General features: G+C 35.9%; 2 protein-coding genes across 2 annotated transcripts; both read right to left on the bottom strand.

Moving 5' to 3' along the window:
• Positions 1-2832: 2832 nt before the first annotated feature.
• Positions 2833-5453, bottom strand: foxf2b (forkhead box F2b). Its single transcript, XM_056481676.1, has 2 exons — positions 4124-5453; positions 2833-3280 (listed from the first exon to the last, which is right to left on the bottom strand). Exons 1-2 carry the CDS (start codon positions 5073-5075, stop codon positions 3105-3107), a joined length of 1128 nt encoding a protein of 375 aa, XP_056337651.1. The 5' UTR covers positions 5076-5453; the 3' UTR covers positions 2833-3104.
• Positions 5454-9761: 4308 nt separating this feature from the next.
• Positions 9762-11243, bottom strand: foxq1b (forkhead box Q1b). Its single transcript, XM_056481293.1, has one exon. It carries the CDS (start codon positions 11119-11121, stop codon positions 10207-10209), a length of 915 nt encoding a protein of 304 aa, XP_056337268.1. The 5' UTR covers positions 11122-11243; the 3' UTR covers positions 9762-10206.
• Positions 11244-23160: the final 11917 nt, after the last annotated feature.

Here is a 23160-nt window from a genome sequence, read left to right as displayed (position 1 = left end):
ATGGATTTTAAAGACTTAATGGAGCTATCAGTGGCTCAAATGGTTGCATTTGGCTCATAGTGACAGTTATGGCAATAAATAAATTGCTGGTTTGACATCAGTTTACTTGAATTTTTTTCTGCTCACCATGCCCAACCACAGTACCAGGTTCTGTCTCATGTGAGACTTATGAACTAAATATGCAATCCATTGCTTAGAGCTAAAACACATGTCCTGACTCATAATCCTGCAAGTCATCTCTTTAATGAAATTCATTCTGCTCTTGAATCATTTGAAGACATCTTCAATTATGCTTTGTCTCCATCAACAGAAAAACATTTCTTTAAATCGCTTGTTGGATAAAATGTTCCACACTTGGTTCATAATTGGAAAAAATGTTTGAAATCTTAAAAATATTCAATAAAATAGTTGATTTGGGTTTGTGCATTTATGCAATCATTGCAGCTCCAGTATTGGAAAACACCATTCAAAGCTGATTCCTCGAATTGAGGTTTTGAGTGTATTCAGTGCAAGGCTTGAATACATCATTTACAAAAAGCTTGAACATACTTTAAATATGTCTTTGTTTAAAAGCCAATCAGCAGTGAACTCTGTGCTTCGTACAAAAACACATCTGGTGCACAGTTTTCATGGCATGTAGGAAAGAGCATGAAACTCTACAAGACAAAATTAATTCAGAACTCATTTGATTCAGGATTTTTTTTACTCCTATTTGAGCTGCATGGCTGTTCTAAGTGCCTTCTAAATAAGTTTTCTGTCTGCATTTTAGATACATTTCAGTTAAGTTTAAATCAAAAGGTAATGCTGTTTATCTTTTAATTTCTAATACATTTCATAAGAGCAGTTTCTAGATGAAATGGATGAGACCTGTTCAGATCTAATTTTTTTCCTGTACTTTGATATCGTCATTGGCAGCATGCTATCATTTATTACTCTAGTTTACTGTGTTTATATTGTTATTTCCAGGTCATTTTACTGATTTGTGTAGATACCTTCAGTCGGCTTTAATAAGGAGGCTTTGTATTTTCTTGGAAGATAACTTTGTTTTGAAGACGGGTTCGATTGATCTGGATAAGTTTAGCTAATCTGTGTTTATTAGTAACTATAAATGCCTCATTGTTGTACTTTCCAAAATTCTCTCAGGTATGCCGCTTTGTTTATGAAGTCATACTGGGAGTCATTTCTGTTTCACGGCCGAATCTTTTTTCCCCCACAGGAGTCGTATGAATTTGCACACCAATAGATGGCGGTAGATGACCGTGTAAAAGCTTCGACTGCCTGCGCAGACCGTATGAAGTGAGTTTAACATATTTTTTAAATTAATACAGTGACACATGCGTCTATTTCCTTTTAAAGGCCAAAGAAACTGAATTAGTTTTATCTTTCTTTCACTATTTCACGTGTCAAATTCACTATTGCGCGGCTGCAGTAAACGGAGGTGGAAATGTCAAACATGTTAATTGCGTTGTAGCGAGGAGAAAGTAAAATAAAGCTTTTTTTTTTTACCAAAATCTTAACTTTTTAACTAGTGTCACCCGCTGTAATTTGTAATTTTGTCCAGATAAATTTGAAGAATACGTATTCTTTAAATTTATCTGGACAAAATTACAAATTACAGCGGGTGACACTAGTTAAACGTTACCTATCTTATATTTTTAAACAATGAGATTGATAAAAACCAAAAGTTTCAAAGCTAAATCAAATTACATTATAGCTAAATATATAATGCACAAATGTCACAAATAGAAATTTTAATCAAACAATTTAGATTTTCTATAATGTTCTCTTTGATTTATTTATTCTTTTTAATTTCCGATTTAAGATTATTAAAGAATAGATTTTACTGCCTCGTTGCACAGATTAGAATTACTTGTATTATTTATTTATTCCTAATGCATTTAAATTGTTTTTATAGGCCTTCTATTCAAACCTCCAGGTCTATTAAAAAGTCTTTGACATTGGGAGACGGAGGCTAGATGTCAAATTGAATTAGTAACTGTCTTGGTCTTGGAAACAAAAATCATTTCTCAATAATAATAATAATAATAATAATAATAATAATAATAATAATAATAATAATAGTTTTATGAAGAAAATTGTATCACTTGAAGAATTAAAACAATCAATAAACATTATTAAATTGTGAAATGCAAGTTAAAATACAAAAATAAAACATTTATATTTGTGAGCGTGTGTGTTTTATCCTTCGTTCCACAACATGAAATAGATAAATAGTCTTTAAACCTTTGTTGTAGACTATGCATTAATAATTTTTCGCTTGTTTAGATAACCGCTATTGCAAAAATATGATGAAGCGGGAATATAAGTTTTGATTCATAACAATCGTCTTAATGTTGGAGACTTTTAAAGCTCGATTAAGTTTGGAAGGCACAATTTATAACAATCGTCTGAATGTTGAAGAGTTTTAAACTTTGATAGTGATCATTTAAACCTAAAAATATATAGAGGAAAAGACAATGATTTTTGACTTGAAAACCGTGGCTTGCCACAACCTTTCCTATTGCATCTTTACAATATGGAATTTTGTCCTGGAAAAGGTTTTTAGATCGAAAGATAGATAAATAGACAGTCAGACAGACATATATATATATATATATATATATATATATATATATATATATATATATATATATATATATATATATATATATAGAGAGAGAGAGAGAGAGAGAGAGAGAGAGAGAGAGAGAGAGAGAGAGAGATAGATAGATAGATAGATAGATAGACAGACAGACAGACAGACAGACAGACAGACAGACAGACTTTAAAAAACACTGCTTTCCTTTAAAATGTTTATTTCTAACTTCCACTTCACATTGCACTGTACAGATTAAATGGAATATACTTGAATGTGCTTAAATTCAACGTCTATTGAAAAGTAAAAACAAGGCATAAAAGACCAGTCCATGACTTTATGAGTGTAACCCTTTCTAATGCATTGGGTGCGATGAGGTCAATTATGTCGCTGGTTATGCGTTTCCAAAACTTTTGTGAGTCATTAATCCTTCATTAATGGTCTATATACCTCACGGGTACCCAGTATAAGTGCTTTTCTTTGTGCAACGTTCTCCGCAGCTGGCGGACTACATCACGCAAGGTTTGACGTCTTGGTGCATACTCTGATGGTGATGATGGTGATGGTGGTGATGATAATATCCGCCTGCAGACGGGTGGAAGGAGGTAATCCCGTTAAAATTCAACATGAAGTCCTTCCGTTCTCCGACTGGGGAAGAATGTGTCGGATAGCGCGATAAACCCACTGGGGACAGATAAGTACACAGTGAGAAAAAAATACACATAATATTCAGCACATACAATTTGAAATTATGCATTTTTCTTTAGTTGTTAATCAGCATATTCCGACAGCTTTCAGATTAAAGTGTTCAGTTTTGTAGCGTTTGTAGGTGTCTTTAGCGTTTAGTTTTCTTTAGTTTTATTTCCAATCGTAATTTTAAACCATTAGCATCAACTAAAAAAATTAATATATTTTTTGATATATTTATGAATTGCCTACACTGTGCCTTAGGGTTTAACAGGTAATAGTTAATTGGGTTAAGTTTGTTTATAGAAATCTTATAAACTTATAACGAGCAGTAGCAAAAAAAAAAATAGTATTCACAATAATATAAACAACAATAACAATAATATTTACAACAAATTAAATAATGAAAATAATTATTGTTATTAACTTAATTGATAAACTTATTTGCTGATTCGTGCTACCAATTAAAATGCAATCAATGATCCTGATACATTGAAAATCTTCCATTTGCAAAGAAATATACATGCAATAGGCCTACCCTGTGAATTTAGCGTTTGAACTTAATGCCGCAGAGATCATTAAGATTAATTCAACATCTATCAATTAAAAAAAACATTTACAATAATATAATTGATATTTCTAATCAAATTCAATAAATTCGATATTAAACTTAAATCCAATAATTCATAATTTTGGCTTTCTGACAGTTTAGCCTGTTAGCAACGCATTTAATAGAATAGACATTTATACTTCGATTGTCACTATTCTAGAAATATATATATTTTTGAATAATGGCTTAAATGTATCAGAGATTAAATGATTTTTGCCTAATATAGCTACCTGACATGTCTGCGTTGTCTCTTGCGCTTTGTTGTATGTAACCCTGCTCCAGAGAGTAGGTGAATATGCCGGGATGCTGGCCTGTCGGCTGTGAATTGCTCGTGACGGTATTCGGCTGTTTTAGGTATGGAGAGTTTGAAGAAGCCCACAGTGCTGTGCTCTCTGAATACGGCGAGTGGCCTTCAAGCGCGCCTGCCACTGCAGGAGAGGACGGGACTGGGCTGGTGTTGCTCTCCGCACCATAGTCTCCGTTCCCGGGCATTGGGCAGCTAGACATATAGCCGTGTCTAGAGCTTGGGGACATGTGGCCGTGATGACCACTGCTTATTGACTCATAACCACTGCCAGACAGGTCCAAGTTATAGCCATTGCTATGGCACGCAAGTGCACCGGTAGGCGATTGATAGTCGAAGCTCTGAGGTAAAATGGCGGAACCGAACCCTAGGCCGTTCATCATTCTGTACATTGGTTTCATAGCCTGGCATTTTCTCCTAAATCCCCGGGGTCTTCGCCGAAACGACCCTTCCTCGAACATAAACTCACTGGTTGGGTCTATGGTCCAGTAGTGTCCTTTACCCGGTCGCCCAAGACCTTTTGGTAGTTTAATGAAGCACTCGTTCAGAGACAGGTTGTGCCGAACAGAGTTTTTCCAGCCCTGATAAGAACCTCGGAAAAACGGGAAGCGTGTTTGTAAAAACTGGTAAATCTCACTAAGTGTCAATCTCTTGGTTGGTGCGCTCTGAATTGCCATCACAATGAGAGCAATGTAAGAGTAGGGCGGTTTCTCCGGGCGTCGCAGACCTGAGTTGGTCTTTTTACTCTTTGACACTGCGCCATGCTCCTCCAAGTTACCTGTCGAGTTCATCAGTCCTGGATGTAGCGCGGTGGTCGCCGGACTGGTCCTTGTCGGGGGCGCCGACTGCAGGGGTCCGTGAGAGCTTTCAGTCGTCATCGGTCCAGCTGTGACGTACGAACACAGCTCGTTGACAGAGGAAAAAAGTAAAGCAAAACCCAAAGGATCGATCGTTAACTAACGACCTTCAAAAACAACCGACAATAAACGCCACGCTTCAGCTGAAAACCTGTAATAATTCAAGCATCACGCATCCGACATAAATGTGGCCGTCTTCTGTTTAGCGTACATAAGTGGTGTGGCCAAAACCCTCCTGTTTGTGAGAGGAAATTTCCGAGTAATAGGCTATGCGTTTTCGTGGTCGTTATCAACGTTTTGCTAGGGTTCTTTTTCTGCTACAAGTTTCGTGCTGATCCGGGCGGCTGTAATCCCTTTTTGAGAACGAAATGGAAAGACTGAGTCCGTGCAGCTCCTCAACTAAACAAAACTAGACAGCCAATCACTCAATAACTCTCTCTAGCTTTCTCTCTTCTAATCGCTCCTCCTTTCTCGCCTCACCCACCCCCTTAACCCCACAGACCCCTGCAAACTCATTTTTTTCTTTCTCTCAGAGCCTCATGCGCACTGTCCACCAAAATCAACTATATCTATCACTATGCGTCAACAAACATCGCGTCTCTCATCATTACCATCATCCCTCTGGCTTTGTTTATAAAATATGTTTTGGTCATTTCGCCTAAATAGTCAGTGTTGCACGCTTTAGCAGAATAAACTAGAATTATATGTACTTTATTAAAGATTGTTTCATAGCTTATCAAATGGTTTAAGGCTATTACCAATGTTTTCTTTGTGAAAAATCGCTTTTACAAGTCGAATTTTAACAGGATGAATTTCTCTAATGGCCTTGGACGGCTGTCAATACGAACAAAAACTCAATGAGCGTGAGAGGCCTTAATAAACCTAGCAGGACTAAAATAAATAAATCATGCCATCAAATGAGGGAGACAGTGATCAGCGAGAGGCGAGTGAGAGAAAGTCAGAGACAAGGGAAAAAGGGGGGAATGACTTTGGCTCGAGTGGAAGCAGGCTGTCTCCGTTGAGAGGTTTGAATACCACACACAGCGTTCCAGTATCAACTTACGGGCCCGGGGCTGCAGCACATCCCTCGAGTCCATCGTTCATTAGCAAAAGAAAAAGCCAATTAGCCATTTGGACGTCGACAGCTTCCGCCAACAAAGAAGGGTCACTGCAGTCTTCATAGACCACCAGTATAAGTATTAATATTTATTAATACAAACATCTAAATTATATTTTCTTGTAGTTGTCATGCATATTAACGTATTTTAAAAACTGAATGTCACAGATTAACGCATTGCACTCGCTGACCTGTCAGATGAATAATGTGTCTAATATGTTAAATTGATCATGAAAACGATTATCTGATAATGAACATAATATTTTTATCCGAACTGTTTGATCCACAATTATTAGGTCTATGTACAGTTGGTTTTTTATTATGGCACAGGATATGTTATCTCTCGCGTTCTCTTTTCCCCCTCCCTTTTTAATCACCCAACTCTTTTAAGTGTTCTTGTAAACAAAGCGAATCAACAATCCCCTAGTTTTAGCTTACCATGAGGATGTGGATAAAAAACATGTTCCCGCGCTATTTAAGCAGAATTTCGCCGGGTTTCCTCCGCCCGCTGTGCGCCTGACCCCCGTCGAGTCCCGGATACCCGCGGCTGCTTAAGAGGAAACCGAGCTCTGCGCAAGACTTTGAACACAGGCCATCGTCATGAGTGTTTGTGCGTAAGAAAGCATCACACACTGTACACTCACTGATCTATTTTCATTACAGTCCTAATTGAGCCACTGTAAACAAGATTTATGACTTAAACGCATACGCATCAAAGAGTCCAGTTAACCTTTTATCTGAGACGACTTTGTGTCTATGAGAATATTTCATGTATGGGCTATCACATTTCTACTTATGACTATCAGCCACAATACATATTTCATTTTGGTGCGTTTTTAGTGAAAATGAGTTTAATGCATGTTACTGAAGTTACATTTTTCACGTTTTACGGAAGCTGTATAAGTCAGTTTAACATAATACAAGTTCAATGGACTCATAAAGGTTTATTTGATTCTGCTTAAATTGAAGGCAACCAGGATTTTTTTAGTGTGCTATTTAATCTCTGAAAACTTGAAACCATTACATTTGACGCATGCAAGTAAATGAGTGACAAATCTTTATAAAAGTGAATGAATTAATTTATTACAGTGCGTTTGGTTTATATTATTATGATTATGATTATCTTATAATTTTTTATTTCGTAGCATTATATATCATAAATACCTTTATACACTCACAAAAAAGGTACAAAACTGTACCTAAATGAAAAATCCATATAGTAGCTTTTTCTGACAGTTTATTTAATGTAATATTATTTAAAGATGTAAAGATGTACTTCTCTGAACAGTTTCTGTATGACCAACGCTTAAATCTACACTGTCCTGGTTGCCTTACATTTTTGAGCTGAATCAAATTAACCTTATGAGTTCATTGAATTCATCTTATGTTAAACTGACTTAAATCATCTTGCGTAATTTATAATCTTAAGTTAGAACAGGACTAACTTAGTTTAATAAGTTACAACGAACAAATAAACATATGCTGCCATGACTAATTGATCATATCATTTTTACAGTGTAAGCACACGGATGAAGTAAAGCTCATGATAAATTTTAAATCTCAGTTAACGGTTTCCTCATACAGGTGTGTCATTCCGCGAGTTCACCTGCAGGTTGCAGCATCGTACTTAAATGGCAAGCTTTTTTAAAGGTAAGCATTAGCGTGAGTCTTCTGCAGTGCCTTGTTTGTGCATTATACGTGCCATGATATCTAACACTTAGTTTATACAACCATTACATACAACCAGCATCAAGCGTTTTCATTTCTCTAATTTTATTATTAAGTTAACTCGTTGTAGGTTTTGTTTTGCTGTCTATAGCCTACAAAACAACATTCCCATTATTCGTTAATTATTTCATTAATTCACTGGTTCATGCATTCATTGGGGAGGACGTTAAATTGTTGTAGCTGTACCCGGAGAAAGTCAAGTCCTAAGAGATTTGGTTTGCCTTGTGAATTAGGCTCTTTACGCTGACCTAAAAATTACAGGAGTGTCAACACAAGATGACGTGTCAGATGACAAAATTTCAAGAGGAAACGATGGCCCTGTTTCAGTACCGCGGACAGCGCAAAATATTTTAAGGGTTCAGACGAGCAAAGTAAAATAAACACCTAGCCATAATAATAAAAAACTAATATTTAGACAAATAACTAAAAGTATAACAATCATACATGAAATATAACAAGATTTTTGCTCAATTCCACTTAATTTAATGATATATAGAGTCTTCATGTGTCTGGTAATCTTGTTGTCGTCTGGCGTTTTAGCGAACATATGTTTTGTGTTCAAATTTAGTCAATTAATCTGTAAACTAAACTACCATAATCTTTACATTATATTGGTCAATGGGCAGCAAAAAGGAAAACTCACAACAGCATCTTGATGTGTAAAAAACTTTGATCGAGCAGTTTTCTATTCCGAGAGCCTAATTTAAACCCAAAATAAAAGGATCTATTGTTCAACCCGTTGACATAAGATTTGTGTTAGACCCGTTGACTTTGATGGCATGCTTATTTTGCATTTGCTGGTGCATTCAATCCGAATCGGCTGGCGCATTTATATTTGCTATAATGATATCACTAGGTTATTATCTTCGGTTCATAACTGAATCAGAATATTTTCTGGTTCATTTATAGGGAAAGGAATATCATATGTATAGATATTGTATTGTTATGTATCTAGACTAGAGGAAACAGAATTTCTGTTCCCAACAAATACGGTCTCCATTAATTTTCTTTGACAATATGCAACTTTTATTTTGGGAGCGCTTGCGTGACTGCTGTGTATAGTGACTCATGCTTGTAGGCGTTGAATGTCCTACAATCCTCCAAAGAGGATTTTTCTGAAGTTTTCTGTTTAAGAAATTTGTACGGTAGCCTAGTTTTATTCGTATTAACTCCTAACCCTTTTTAGTCCACCGCCACCTCTGCCAAATTATATTATTTTCTTCCCCTTCCTAGATGCTATTTTAACACAAATATATACATGAAGCCATTCAGAAAAAATGGGGAACAAATAGTTTAAAAATAAAATTTATTTATTTGGGCAGATGGTTCTATTTAAGTGCTTTTATAATCAGTGGAACCTTTTCATTCAACAAAAGGTCTTTACAGTGACTTCATCCTCAAATAAATGATTATTTTAAGAACTCTTTAAAGAAAGGTTCTTTCTGGAACCCAGAATGGTTCATATGGCATTAAAGACTCATTTTTTACTCTTCATAGTGCTCTAAAATGAAATGATTTTAATAATTGTTTTCTAATTATTCATAATTATAAGGATATATTTAGTTTATGTGTGATTTGATACGGATCATCAATGGAAATCATTTGAGCGCTGTACGCTATATGTCATGGTTATTGTTTGCTGTTTTATAAGTCAGGCTATAATGCATTTTTGTTACTTTATTTCTAATTAAAACTTAGAAACTTCTTAAAATCAACTAAATATTCTCAGTTTGAATGATTGTATATTCATTGTTATGCATATGGCAGTAGATTTCAGCAAGTGCTTAAATGAAAATTATTGGTAAAAGTGTTTGTCATAAAAAAGATGAACAAGCAATAATAATGAAAGAAAACGCTTTGATTCTCTGTCATATTTTCTTTTATTGACAAAAGTACTGCTTAAGTGTTCCACCTGCTCGAGCACAGCTCTAACCAAACCATAACATTTACACAAACATAAAACACGGTACAGGTACAACCCAACACAGTTTTACAAAGAAGCAGACTACGTTTTAAATACACATTCTGTTCATAATTATTGACATGGTTATGCCATCGTTTACAAGAAATGAAAGTGGAATTAGTAAACACTGTGCAGTGGCGCGTCATAGATTATTTAAGACATCTAAACAGAGAGCATGCAGCACTGCAGTAAGCTTGTGTTCTTTGTGCATGCGCTTAAAGCACAAAAACACACAGACATACAAACCGTTTCACACTATTTAACAGCAAAGTGCACATAAGGGGTGTGTCAAACACCAAAGTAGCGTTTATTCGTGTGAATGTTTCTTGTTTACACTTTTCATTTCATGACAGCAAAGAGTCTATTCTGAAGGGGTGAAATCCAGCCTCTTGTAGAGTAGTGTGGGAGTGTGCCAAACCCGGAATGGAACTCTGTATGTCCGGCATTCGACTGATGTTAGTAATGTCCGCGGTATTACACCTGTAGATTGGAAAGAAATTCGACACCTCAGAACTGACCTGGAAACCGCTCTGTGGCGGATAGCCCATGGCGAGTGGCAGAAAGTGAGGATTTGCTGACAGCATTAGTCTGTTGGTACCAAAACACGTGTCATCTGTGCTCTGCTCCCTTCGCATGAACGGTTTGCTGAGGATGCTGTCTATGGCGAAGGAGCTGGAAAACTTAGAGACGCTTTCGTCGCGCGCTGGAAGCCTGCTGTCATCCGCGGGCGCGCGCTCTGGGGATTCCGCACCGCCCAGGATCTTCTTACTGATGCGCTTCCTCCTCCGGCGGAAAACGCCGTCTGCGAAAGTGTACTCGCTGTGTGGGTTCAACATCCAATAATTGTCTTTGCCCCACGGACGCGAGGGATCTCGCAACACTTTTAAAAAGCAGTCGTTTAATGACAAGTTATGCCGTACAGAGTTTCGCCACCCCGTGTAGCTGCCCCGAAAAAACGGAAACTTTTTCATTAAGTATTCGTTTATTTCAGCAAGTGTGAGACGACCGGTGTTGGAATCGCGTATGGCCATTGCAATAAGCGCGATGTAGGAGTATGGTGGTTTGGGTCTACGCGTATACGGTTTCGCCTTCCCGTCCGACACAGGGGCACCGGGTCCTGGACTGTTGGCTGAACAGTCTCCATCCGAGCCCAATTCCTCCTCCGTGGACAGCGGTGAAGCGACGTTCACATCCATGTCACTACACATGTCCAGCGGCTTGTCCACAAGGCGACTCGCAGAGAAAACCTCCAACTTCATAGTCAGGTCAAATGAGTTGCTTATATTAAAGACGTCTGCTGTTTGTTTTGAGCAAAGCTGCTCTGTCTCAGGCAGGGGTTTGAAAGCAATGAGAGTTATCACCTCCTATCGGTTAAGAAGTCCTCATGGGAGAACGGAGTACACCGGCGAGTGTTAATATAGTAATCGCTCCTGAAGGACAGCCCACGGGGGCGGGCTTACTCTCCAGACCTATCAATCAGAAGCGCATTCACGCGAGTTAAGGATTTTGAGACACTCACCTGCCCCCGTGTGAGGTTTGGAGTGGAAAGGGACATTTTTGAAACGAAATATCTTTGATTGAGGACATTTAAGTTCTTTATAAGGCCCAGCAGTCATTGTTGACATTGCGAGGGTTATGATGTTATAGTACATCAAATACAGAAGTCACACAAACAGTTGCATTTGATATATTCATACAAATTGGCTGAAATGAAACCATTATAAATGAGTTGATGATTCATTTTTTGTGCATTATATTTTTTAAATTAAGAAAGAAGAAGAATAGAGGATTCTAAAAAACTAAATCAGCTGTAATGCATGAGCCAGCCTTGAATGGTTTATTGTGAAGGTAAAATTGTGTAAATGTTTAGTATATTTAGTACATAGTAAACAAAGTAAAAACAAGTGATGTAATCAAGAAAGTTTTCGTAATAGTTGTTTATATGCAGCTTTTTGATTTATCATGGCCCTCATCAGAGAAAAACATTCTTTAATGATAAGCAGTTATTGCTAGGCTTGAACCAAAGTTAGTTTCCCCATTCTTCTTATTCATTCTATACAGACATAAATAGGCTCTGCTAGACAAAGGGAACATACCTGCTAATTCATTTGAACTGTGAAATTGGCAAGTTGACCCTGCCACGGCATGTGGAATGTCACACCTGATTCTGACGCACCCAATACCTGACATCAACGTGTCACTCACGATCACTCTTTGTAAACTGAGTTTACATGTTTAATGAAACAATTTGCTCATGGCAGTTGCTGACTTTTGAAAGAATGGGGAAGTTTACCGCACTTATGATGAGCTTGGAAGAGAGCCACATACTGTATACCTAAAATGTTAAGAGATCACACACAGGTCAGAGTGTATGAAAAAAAATCAACGCAACAAACACCTGTCTAAAAAAATCCATCTTATTCTTTCTCCAGAGGTGAAGGCACAGTGAAAGGTCATGGAGTTTCATAAGTTCCTAACATGCCCTAAGGTGAGTGATAATCATTTAACTGTCTTTTGAACCACACCTACATAAAGCCTTTGGGATATTTTTTCTTTGAGTGAATCCAAAACATTCTCTTGTGCTCCGATGGTGTGTGTAATTTTCTGGGTTCATGGGGCAGGCAAGCAAGCCTGTGCGACTTGTGGTGTGTGTGTCTATAAACACACGCACACAAATACACATACATACACAAATGATTATATAGTCGTCCATGGAGACAGTCTAAGCATGTTACTGTTGGGTTGTAGGTAACCATAACTTTAATTTCCATGGAAAAAAGGAATTTTGAAGCACACGGGGTCTAGAAAAACATTTAACCCCATTGATGTTAATTGAAAAGACAGCTCACTGAGGTTTAAAATGTGTGTGTGTGTGTGTGTGTGCGCGTGTGAACAGTCATAGAGGTTTGAAACAATGTAACTTAAGTAAATTAAGAATTTGTATTTTTCTGGGTGTCCATTTAACTCTTGTGTGATTCCTGGGTTCAGTTTTCATGTTGCCTGCGATTTTTATTTATTTATTTATTACTTAACCGGATTCTCTAAAAATTCACAAAAAATGCCACTACATTATATTTCTCAAACATTTTAACAACAAAAACAACATAAGAATATGTTTAGATCAGTTTTATAAAATGGATTATTCTAGTCTTTGATTCTGATTGGTTTAGAGTCATCGTAAATAAACATAGAGGATATATTAATTAATATTTATTAATAGTATTCTGTTTGAGGTATGCTCACCAGGTTATGCTGTTTAATGACCCTTCTTATGGGCATATATTTAGTGCCTCACAGGATAGTTTTTTTTCTTTCCCAAACTGACCGACAGCTTAAAATAAGGATACAAGCAAACATTACGTTTCTGTCATCATTGATTCTCCACCTCTTCTAAACTCTAAGAAAAAAGTTTTTTTTTCTTTTGATGAAAGTAATTTAATTTAAATTTAATTAAATTTAAAAATGGAGAACATTGGAAACCAAACATTTGACAGTAGCCATCATCTTCAGTGTTTTCCAACTGTGGAAGGTCTTAAAAAAATAAAGGTTTTCATTGAAGACTTAATGAAAAAAACATTTTAATATGTGTAAATAACCCTTTTATGGTGTCACAGTGGCGCAGTGGGTCGCATAATCACCTTACAGCAAGAAGGTCGCTGGTTCGAGCCTTGGCTGGGTCAGTTGGCATTTCTGTTTGCATGTTCTCCCCGTGTTGGCGTGGGTTTCCTCCAGGTGCTCCGGTTTCCCCCACAGTCCAAAGAGATGCGGTATATGTGAATTGAATAAGCTAAATTGACTCTAGTGTAGAATGCAAGAGTTTGTGGCTGTTTCCCAGTGTTGGGTTGCGGCTGGAAGGGCATCCGCTGCGAAATATGTGCTGCATACCCTGGAAATATGTGCTGGATGTGTTTGCGGTTCATTCCGCTGTGGCAACCCCTGATTAATGAAGGAAAAGAAAATAAATGAATGAATAATCCTTTTATCTCACAAAATGTTTTATAATAGTTGAATTGTTCTTTAGGTCAAGTAGATGCAAAAAATGTATGCAAAATAATTTATTTGAAGACATTTTCCTCTTCGGAGAACCAAAAATCATCCAATGTCATTTCTACAAAAATCCCTTTTGGAATTTTTATTTTGAAACATTAGGTAATACACTAAAAACGCTGGATTAACACAGATTTTATAAAATTATGGACAAACCCAGCAGCTGGTTTACATTTTCAAATGAAAATTTGAACCCATCTATTTGGTTTGTCTATATATTCCCTCATTTTTAATTGAAATAACCACATTTTAAGGGTGCAGTTTTCTTTAGAATATCATGTTTTGAGTTGTGTAGCCACTTGGGATTGTTTTGGAGTGAATTGTGCCTTAAAGGTGTGCGCAGAGTCTGAATTAGTTATGCTGGGTTTGTAGTTAGGTAGCTTGTACATACATGAGCATAAATTACCCATCTTCACAAAATAACTTGTGTGCGTACTACTAAAATTATTCATGCATCTAAAAGATTACAGAGCTCCATTGTCATATGTAAACCATACTTTGTAAAATCAAGCATTTTTGAACTAAAAAAAAGAGTTCTTGGTAAATCCACTCACACAAACCACACATGAAACCCAGATCAACTTCCTTTATAAACAACAAAGCTCTTTACTTTGATGAAGCGTCTTGAAATAAATTGTGTCCTGATGTATGATGCTGGCCACATTTCTGCTCAGAGACCAAACGTCTTGGAATATCCCTGGATATATTCAAAAATCTTGACTGCTTCCCCAGTCATAAACTCAAATAAATATGAATTTAGCAGTTTGGCAATGTGCGCGGGTTTAAACCGCTGCAGTCAGATAGAATTTCGGCCCTGTGCTTACTCATTTCCCTCACCATTCCAAGACCAAATGATTTCCAGCAGCCTGAACACTTGAGCAGGCCAAAAGCTGACATTTAAAGGGCATGTCAAGCAATCTTTCTCCTCTTTATAAGTGTAATCGAATGCTAATAGAAAGAGGCAGAATTAAACGGTTGGCTGTTTGAATCTTGTCCAGCAAGAGTCTCCAGAGCTGTCTATTTGTGACGGCTGAAATGATCATTCTGCTCATACCTGTTGTGTTCAGCCATCTGATAACTTCAGGCCCTCTGTCTGTAATGCTGTGTGTGTTTGTGTCTCTGTGTATGTATGCGCACAGGTGTGCGTGTGGTTTATCTTTTTTTTTTTTTCAAAAAATGCAGGTGTCATGATCTTTTTCTCAACACAAAAAGTTCAAAGTCATCTATTTATCTTCTGTCTAGCATATAGATAGGATCCAGCACTTGATCAACACCGTGCTTATCTTCTTAGCTTTAAATACTGACGAAGCCATCAAGCATTTCAAGAATTTGTTTGGTTGTCTGGGTTTTATTTAGGAAATGAAAGGTTTCGATGTTAAAATATGGACTCATTTAATTTAATGGATTTAACAATTTAATAATTATGTAAGTTAAATGGAATCTAGCCAGTCATAAAATAAATATCCATCCATGTTCACATATATTATGCTTTAGTATCACTGGGTCACTATTGTATATTCATTTATTCGTTTTCTTTTTGGCTTAGTCCCTTTATTTATCTGGGGTCGCCACAGCAGAATGAACCGTCAACTTATCCAGCATATGTTTTACACAGCGGATGCCCTTCCATCTGCAACCCATCACTGGGAAATATCCATACACACTCATTCACACACATACACTAAGGACAATTTTTAGCTTATACAATTCACCTCTACCGCATGTTTTTGGACTGTGGGGGAAACTGGAGCACCCAGAGGAAACCCACGTGAACACGGGGAGAACATGCAAACTCCACACAGAAATGGCAACTGACCCAGCCAAGGCTCGAACCAGAAACCTTCTTGCTGTGAGGCGATTGTGCTACCCACTATGCCACTGTGATGCCACTATTGTGTGTGTGTGTATATAAATGATAAAACATAAAATGATAAAAACATATATTTTTTGTACCCAGCTTAAATGTAAAATAAAGTTACCTGAGAGGGATGGAGAGAGAGAGACAAAGAGAGTAGACCCCAAAGAGAGCCTGATAGCAGTAGAGTCAGAGAAGATAGACTCCATAGCAGGAGAAGAGGCCAGAGCCAAGTTTACCACTTATTTTGTATCTTTATTGACCATGTGACCAAAGCCCAAATACTGAGACATACAAACTGACCAATCAACAAATGACCACATCGTAAAACCCTAAAGTCCCCACGCATATTAATCAGACCCTGATATTATCAGTATCTGCCTTTGGAATCTGTTTGAACCTTCTTGGTGAAAAAGATCTTTTGCAATATAAACAAATGCATATGATAATTTGCACACTTACAGTTTTATGGTTTTAGTAATGGTTAATGCCCTTACAATTTCCCAAAAATAATATTTATTGAATTTTAACATGGGCCATTAATATATGTAATATATTATGGCTGCCTCACAGAATGATTTCCATTACCTCTCAGAATCCAACATTGTATTGTACATCTCAGCGTGTTATCATTCAGGTTAGCATTTGATCATTTAGCATTGATAAAGCACATGTAAAGCATATATTACCAATGTTAAATGTCCCAAAGTGGACAGAGATCATATGACAGAGATGAAATGATTTTAACTCCTGGATCATCATTTCTACGATTTAGATTATTATCCCAGATCTCTAACCACCACCAGATGCTATGATTACTATTCCATTCTAGCTTTGGCACATAAAAAGACGGTGAGATGTTAGCGCACCGCTGAGCAAACAGCCGAGAGAAATGATACAGCAGCCGAATCAACACTCTCATTATAACCGAGGCTCTGGCTCATACGGCAGTGTGTGTAGAAACTATTTCATATTTGATTACATCCCAAAGACACCCGTTTGCGGAGCAGTTATGAGAGAACTCGCACCTGTTTCATGCCTTGTTTGGTTCACGCTATCCGCTGCACCCAGCATTTCCCTCTCTTTTTCTCTTAATGAATTCCTTAAATTTTCTCCTTCCTCCCACTTGGGTTTTGTTTTTGTTATCTTTGTTCCAAGTGTGTAATTTGATACAATGAGCACTTGTGTGTTTGTTGTTGAGCGGATTTGTGTTTGCATCTGTAAGCGTGAGAGGCGTTTTATCACTATGAAGTGTGAAACCTAATTCTGTTTTGGAGTGTGTTTCTAACTCTTTGCGTGACAGCAAGTGTGTAATATTTTGTGTGTGTGTGTGTGTTTGACAAGACAGAGCTGCAAGGTTTGCAGGTGCACAGTTTCATGTTAGAAGCTAGTCTCAGTGTGGTTTTGAGTCTGGCAATAAAACACAGTTTATTTCCATTTAGTCAACAAGTGATAAACTGGACTACTCACTTGCTGGCATAAAGAAGTTGTTAGAGTTTAAATAAGCTTGAAAGTCTGTATATGTGATTGAGTTTGTAAATATCTTGTGTAGTTTTGGTGTATTGAACCTTTATTTAAATGGTGGCTGATGATTATTGTGAAAAGTGCTATACAACTTGAACTGAATTGAATATTTAGTGAAGTCATGTGAACACACTGAAGTATTGTTGTTCAAATGCGTGAATGAATGTTTCTGGAATTTCCTTTTGAGCACACAAGAGAAAAAATGCATAGTCACCTGAGTCAGTTAACTTCTCACTAAGCTGTAAGAATGAAGGGATATGCCCTAAAATAACTTCCATATGTATATAATGTTCATATGTCTATATATATATGTGTGTGTGTGTGCGTGTGTGTGTGTGTGTGCGTGTGTGTGTGTGTGTATATATATATATATATATATATATATATATATATATATATATATATATATATATATATATATATATATATATATATATATATATATATATACACACACACACACACAGTTGAAGTCAGAATTATTAGCCCCCCTGCAAATTTATTTTGCTTTTTTAAATATTTCCTGAATTATGTTAACAGAGCAACCAAATTTCCATAGTATGTCTAATAATATTTTTTCTTCTGGAGAAAGTCTTGTTTTATTTCAGCTAGAATAAAAGCCGTTTAAAGTTTTTTAAAAAACATTTTAAGGTCAAAATTATTAGCCCCTTTGAGCTATATATTTTTTCGATACAAAATCAAAAATCAAATTCAACAAATCATCATTATGCAATAACTTACCTAATTACCCTAACCTGCAACCTGCCTAGTTAACTTAATTAATCTAGTTAAGCCTTTAAATATCTATCTATCTATCTATCTATCTATCTATCTATCTATCTATCTATCTATCTATCTATCTATCTATCTATCTATCTATCTATCTATCTATCTATCTATCTATCTATCTATCTATATATATATATATATATATATATATATATATATATATATATATACATACATATATACATACATGCATACATATATATATATATATATATATATATATATATATATATATATATATATATATATATATATATATATGTATGTGTATATGTATGTGTATGTGTATATGTATGTAAATATATGTATGTATGTGTATATATATATGTATGCATGTGTGTGTGTGTGTGGATGATTACAGTCCAAAAACTAGTACACACAAATTTTTTATATTATAGAACAATATAAAATAAAAATTTTAAAAAAGAGGAAAAGTCAAGAGAAGCAAAATTTTGTAATTTTGTAGTTTTTTTTTTTTTTTTTTTTGCACTACTTTGCTTGAATTTAATTGTATTATCTTTTAATTTCTAAATATGTCTGGTGACTTAAAATGGTATTTTAATAAATATATCTGATTAATAAATCTGTTTTGTTTAAATGCACTAAAATACATTGCCTATATTCACTGAGAAATAGAGAAAAATATTCATTTTCAAAATGGGGTGTACTCAATTATGCACTGTATGTATATAATGTTACAAATGTACATATATATAACATTTATCTGGGACAATGATGAGATGTTCCATTCTGGTCCAAATTAATAGAAAGTATATAAAATTTTCACAATTTCGTTGTGTTTTTGTCATGTCTGTAATTTGTAGCTATTTGAATTTTCATGTGATCTTAATGGAATCTCTTAAATTTAATGAAAGCTAATTTTTTTTAAAGAAAACTTTTATGTAATTATTTCAGTTGATATCTATTTTAAATAGTTTTATATAACAATAAAAACCTGCTATTGAATACCATTGATAGTGTTTGTGATAACCCTAAATCTGTTATCATTAGTGGTGTGAAGTAACAAATTACAAATGCTCAAACTACTGTAATTGAGTAGCTTTTCTCAGAAATTGTAATTTACTAAGTATCTTTTATTGAGTACATTTTTAGTGCAGTATTGGTACTTTTACTCCACTACTTTCCTTCATCCTGCAGTCACTACTTAATTTTTTCTTGTCTATGGGCATTAGAAAAATTTGTCCTGTGATTCCTGTCCAATCAAATCGCACATAGAAGGTAAATCACATCATAATTAACTACCTCAAGACATGTACGATTTATAATTGCAGCAAACTGTTTGGAAGCATTAAAAGTGTCCAAGAAGATGTCCAAATTCTTTACACGCATTGACCCAAAAACTGTTTAGATGCATGTCAGAAGACGGATGTTTACTGTATGATTGGAAATGAAAATCAGGTTGACATCAGAACACAACATCAAACCCAACCTAAAAACAACCAAATGGTAATGTCTAATGATGTTACAGCTTGACTTTGTGTGGACGTTACCACTATGACGTCTATCAGAAGTTGGATTTTAGTTTCCATACCTGACGAATAATTGTCAGCATTTGACATCAATATGACGTTGGTTCAAGATTTTGGCTCGACGTTGGATTTTGGCCACTTTCTAACACAACCTAAAATCAATCAAATATCAAAGTAATTTGATATCATTATTGCACATCAAAATTACATTGTCTTTAGACGCTGGCTAGACATTGAATTTTGGTCACCCGAAGTCACGATCTATATCTAACCTAATATTAGCATCTTATGATGTTGTGTGCCTGCTAGGGAATAACTAAATGCACTTAATGCAATGTTACGTTTACACACATCCACAAATCAAATCATCAGCTTTTTACAGAGTAATACTCACTACTCTTGAGTACTTATGAAAGATCTTTTTACTCATACTTTGAGTAATATTTACAAAAGATACTTTTACTCTACTTGCACTACATTTTTAGGCAAGTAATAGTACTTTAACTAGAGTATGATTTTTCAATACTCTTTCCACCATTGACTAACACGCAAAAATTCTATGTATAATCACACCCTTTCAGATTATGTTAATGTTGAGGAAAGAGTAAAAATACAATAACCCAATGCAAATGTGTGTTTTGAGACACAGGGTGGGATTTGTCTGTTGTGTGAAATGGGCTTGTGTTCATGTGGGTGTGTGTTCATGTGAGAGGAATCTGAAACACGTAAACTCTGTGATTCTCCGTGTCTGCTAAGAGTAGCCATGTGTTTAACAACAAAAACGTCTGCCCTCATTGTCTGTTCACTGTTTGTGTGTGTGTGTGTGTGTGTGTGTGTGTGTGTGTGTGTGTGTGTGTCCTTTCTCTGCACCTTTTAAATCTTTCAGACGCTCACTGAGGGCTTTCACCTGAGGTGGTGTTAACTTGCCAAACCAGTAAAAGAAAAATAAACAAACATACAGAGGTAGGCAAGCGCTGTTATTACAGAGAGGTTAAGCAGAGGTGATGTATGTGTGTGTGTGTGTGTGTGTGTGTGTGTGTGTGTGTGTGTGTGTGTGTGTGTGTGTGTGAGAGTCAAGCTGAAATCTGTTCATGTCATTGCAGTGGGTAAAGTCAAAGTGTTGCGGGTCTGCATCAACCAGTCTGTGTATCAACATTAGACGACTGGTTTCGGATATAGAAGAGAACATCACGGTTTGACCATCGCATGCTGATTTAGATGCTCTTTATCGCTGCTCCTCACACGCTACAGCAGCTCTGCTCGCATGCAGCCCGGAGAAAACATTACAAAAGGTATTTTCCTAAAAACAAATCTGATAGCGGATTATCTGATATGAGTTGCACTCTGTGCCACGTGTTGACAGCTTTAACTGCGCTCTATGCTGCGCAGGAGGCATTTTGAAGAGAAATGTAAGCAACAGGCTCCCTCACCCTCCACCCTCATGGTCTGCCGGTGGATCTGTGTTTACCTGGCGAGCGCAGCCGTTCAGCTGTCTTTGTCTAAACTTGAAAGGGGATCCAAGCGCTCACCCTCCTCACGCACTTAGCTTCGCACGATACACCCCGCCCTGCTGCGCTACTGCTGCACTCATTTACTGCGAGACAAAACACAGAGCTTGCTTCATATACATGTTGGCCTGCGTTATACTTTTAGAGTTATAGTTAGTTTTGATGCACAGTGTTTGATTTTCTTTCAAACAAATCAACATGCTTTTTAAATCATTATATTGATTTAATCTGCATAAACATAAAAACACGGTTCATAATATCTTCCTGCATTCAGATATTTTCTTTTGTGTGATGCAAAAGAAATATGAATTGTCGAATTATCCATGTGAAGGGATAGTTCACCCCAAAATGAAAACTGACTCACAATTTGCACAACCTCAAGTGGTTCCAAACCTCTTTTTATAATTTGATTAACTTTAAAGAAGATATTTTGAAAATGGTATTTAGAAACCGGTAACCATGATTGACATTCATAGTAGGGAAAACAAATGATATGGAAGTTGGATCGATGGAAAACTGGTTTGAAACAAGTGGAGGGTGAGGAAATGATGACAGAATTTTTATTTAAGAACACTCCATTATTTAATTTTATGTAGTTGTTTTTCTAGAAATCAAAATATAATGTTTTCTGTTCTGCAGCAGAAATGATCAGTTTGAAACAACATAAAAGTGAGTAAATGGAGTTTTTTGTGTGTGTGGGCTAGTTTTTGTTTGTCTACACAGTGAATTTTGTTTCACAGATATTTAGTTTTTTTTTTTTTTTTTAAACATTTATTTGTGATGATTTTCTCAAGCTTTAACAAAACATTTTATACATTTAAAGTTGTAACTTTCCCCCCATTTTTGAACATTGCCGCCGAAATACATTAACAAACAAATAAAATTAAAATGCAATTACAACAGGAATAAATAAAAGTATAGCAAAATTGAAAATATTGTTAATAATAGTAAATGAATAAATAAAAATAATAAAATAATAATAATAGTAAATTAATAAAAAATAAATAAATAAACTTAAAAAAAAAATTCAAATAAATAATTACCTACAGTACATGATAATACAAATCAATATTCTGTTACATTTATAGTGGTCTTTTACATAAATATCAAACTAAACCATATTGGTGATCACAGTTAAACCTGTTTGCACAGATTTATTTATATAAATCAGTTAAAGGAGAGAGTCTTCCTTTTCCCAAAACATGTAATCATAGAATGCCATGTCTCATAAAATTTTTGGACTGATCCCTTCATTAAATACTTAATTTTCTCTAATTTCAAATATAAAATCAGATCACACATCCACATTGAAGCTTTAGGTGAAGCTGCTGATTTCCACTCAAGAGATATTTAGTTTTTTATATACAGAATATTTTTTGTTTCTACAAACCGTTTTAAAAGTAAAATATTTTGATGTTTTTTTAATACAAGTTGTTGTTTTGGGCCCCTTTGACTTAAAAAGGGTTTTGTTGATGGGGGGCTATCCCTTTAAATACACTTAGTAGAGTGTTTTTATTTGTATAGTGAAATTGGTTTGTTTAATGAAGTGATTTGCATAGGTGTTTGCAATGACATGATGGTCAGTAAACAATGACAGACTTTATTTTTGAGGGGGGTGAGCCATCCCTTTACACTCAATAAAGTAATGGCCGAGTGGCAGATGCTATTGTTGGTCATTATAGCCCTGTATTGATCCAGTGTTACTCATTTATATGTGTCTGGGTTATTAATCAGAGGAAGTTACACTGGAACAAACGGATCTCCAGATGCAGATTACAGAAAGAACAGGGTAATTCAACATTGATCTATTAACACACACACGCACACACACACACACACACACACACACACACACACACACACACACACACACACACGCACTCTCACACACACACTCTCTCTCACACACACACACACACACACACACACACACACACACGCACACACACACACACACACACACACACACACACACACACACACACACACACAAACACATTTGTGCCTAGCTGAAACTAATCTTCATGAATGATAATGTAAGTGCAAGATAGCTGCTCTATGTGAATAATGTTTTCCTTTCCTTTT

The sequence above is a fragment of the Danio aesculapii genome, chromosome 20, assembly GCF_903798145.1.
Source record: "Danio aesculapii chromosome 20, fDanAes4.1, whole genome shotgun sequence".
Lineage (NCBI taxonomy): Eukaryota > Metazoa > Chordata > Actinopteri > Cypriniformes > Danionidae > Danio > Danio aesculapii.
This window is presented reverse-complemented; position numbering and strand designations above follow the sequence as displayed.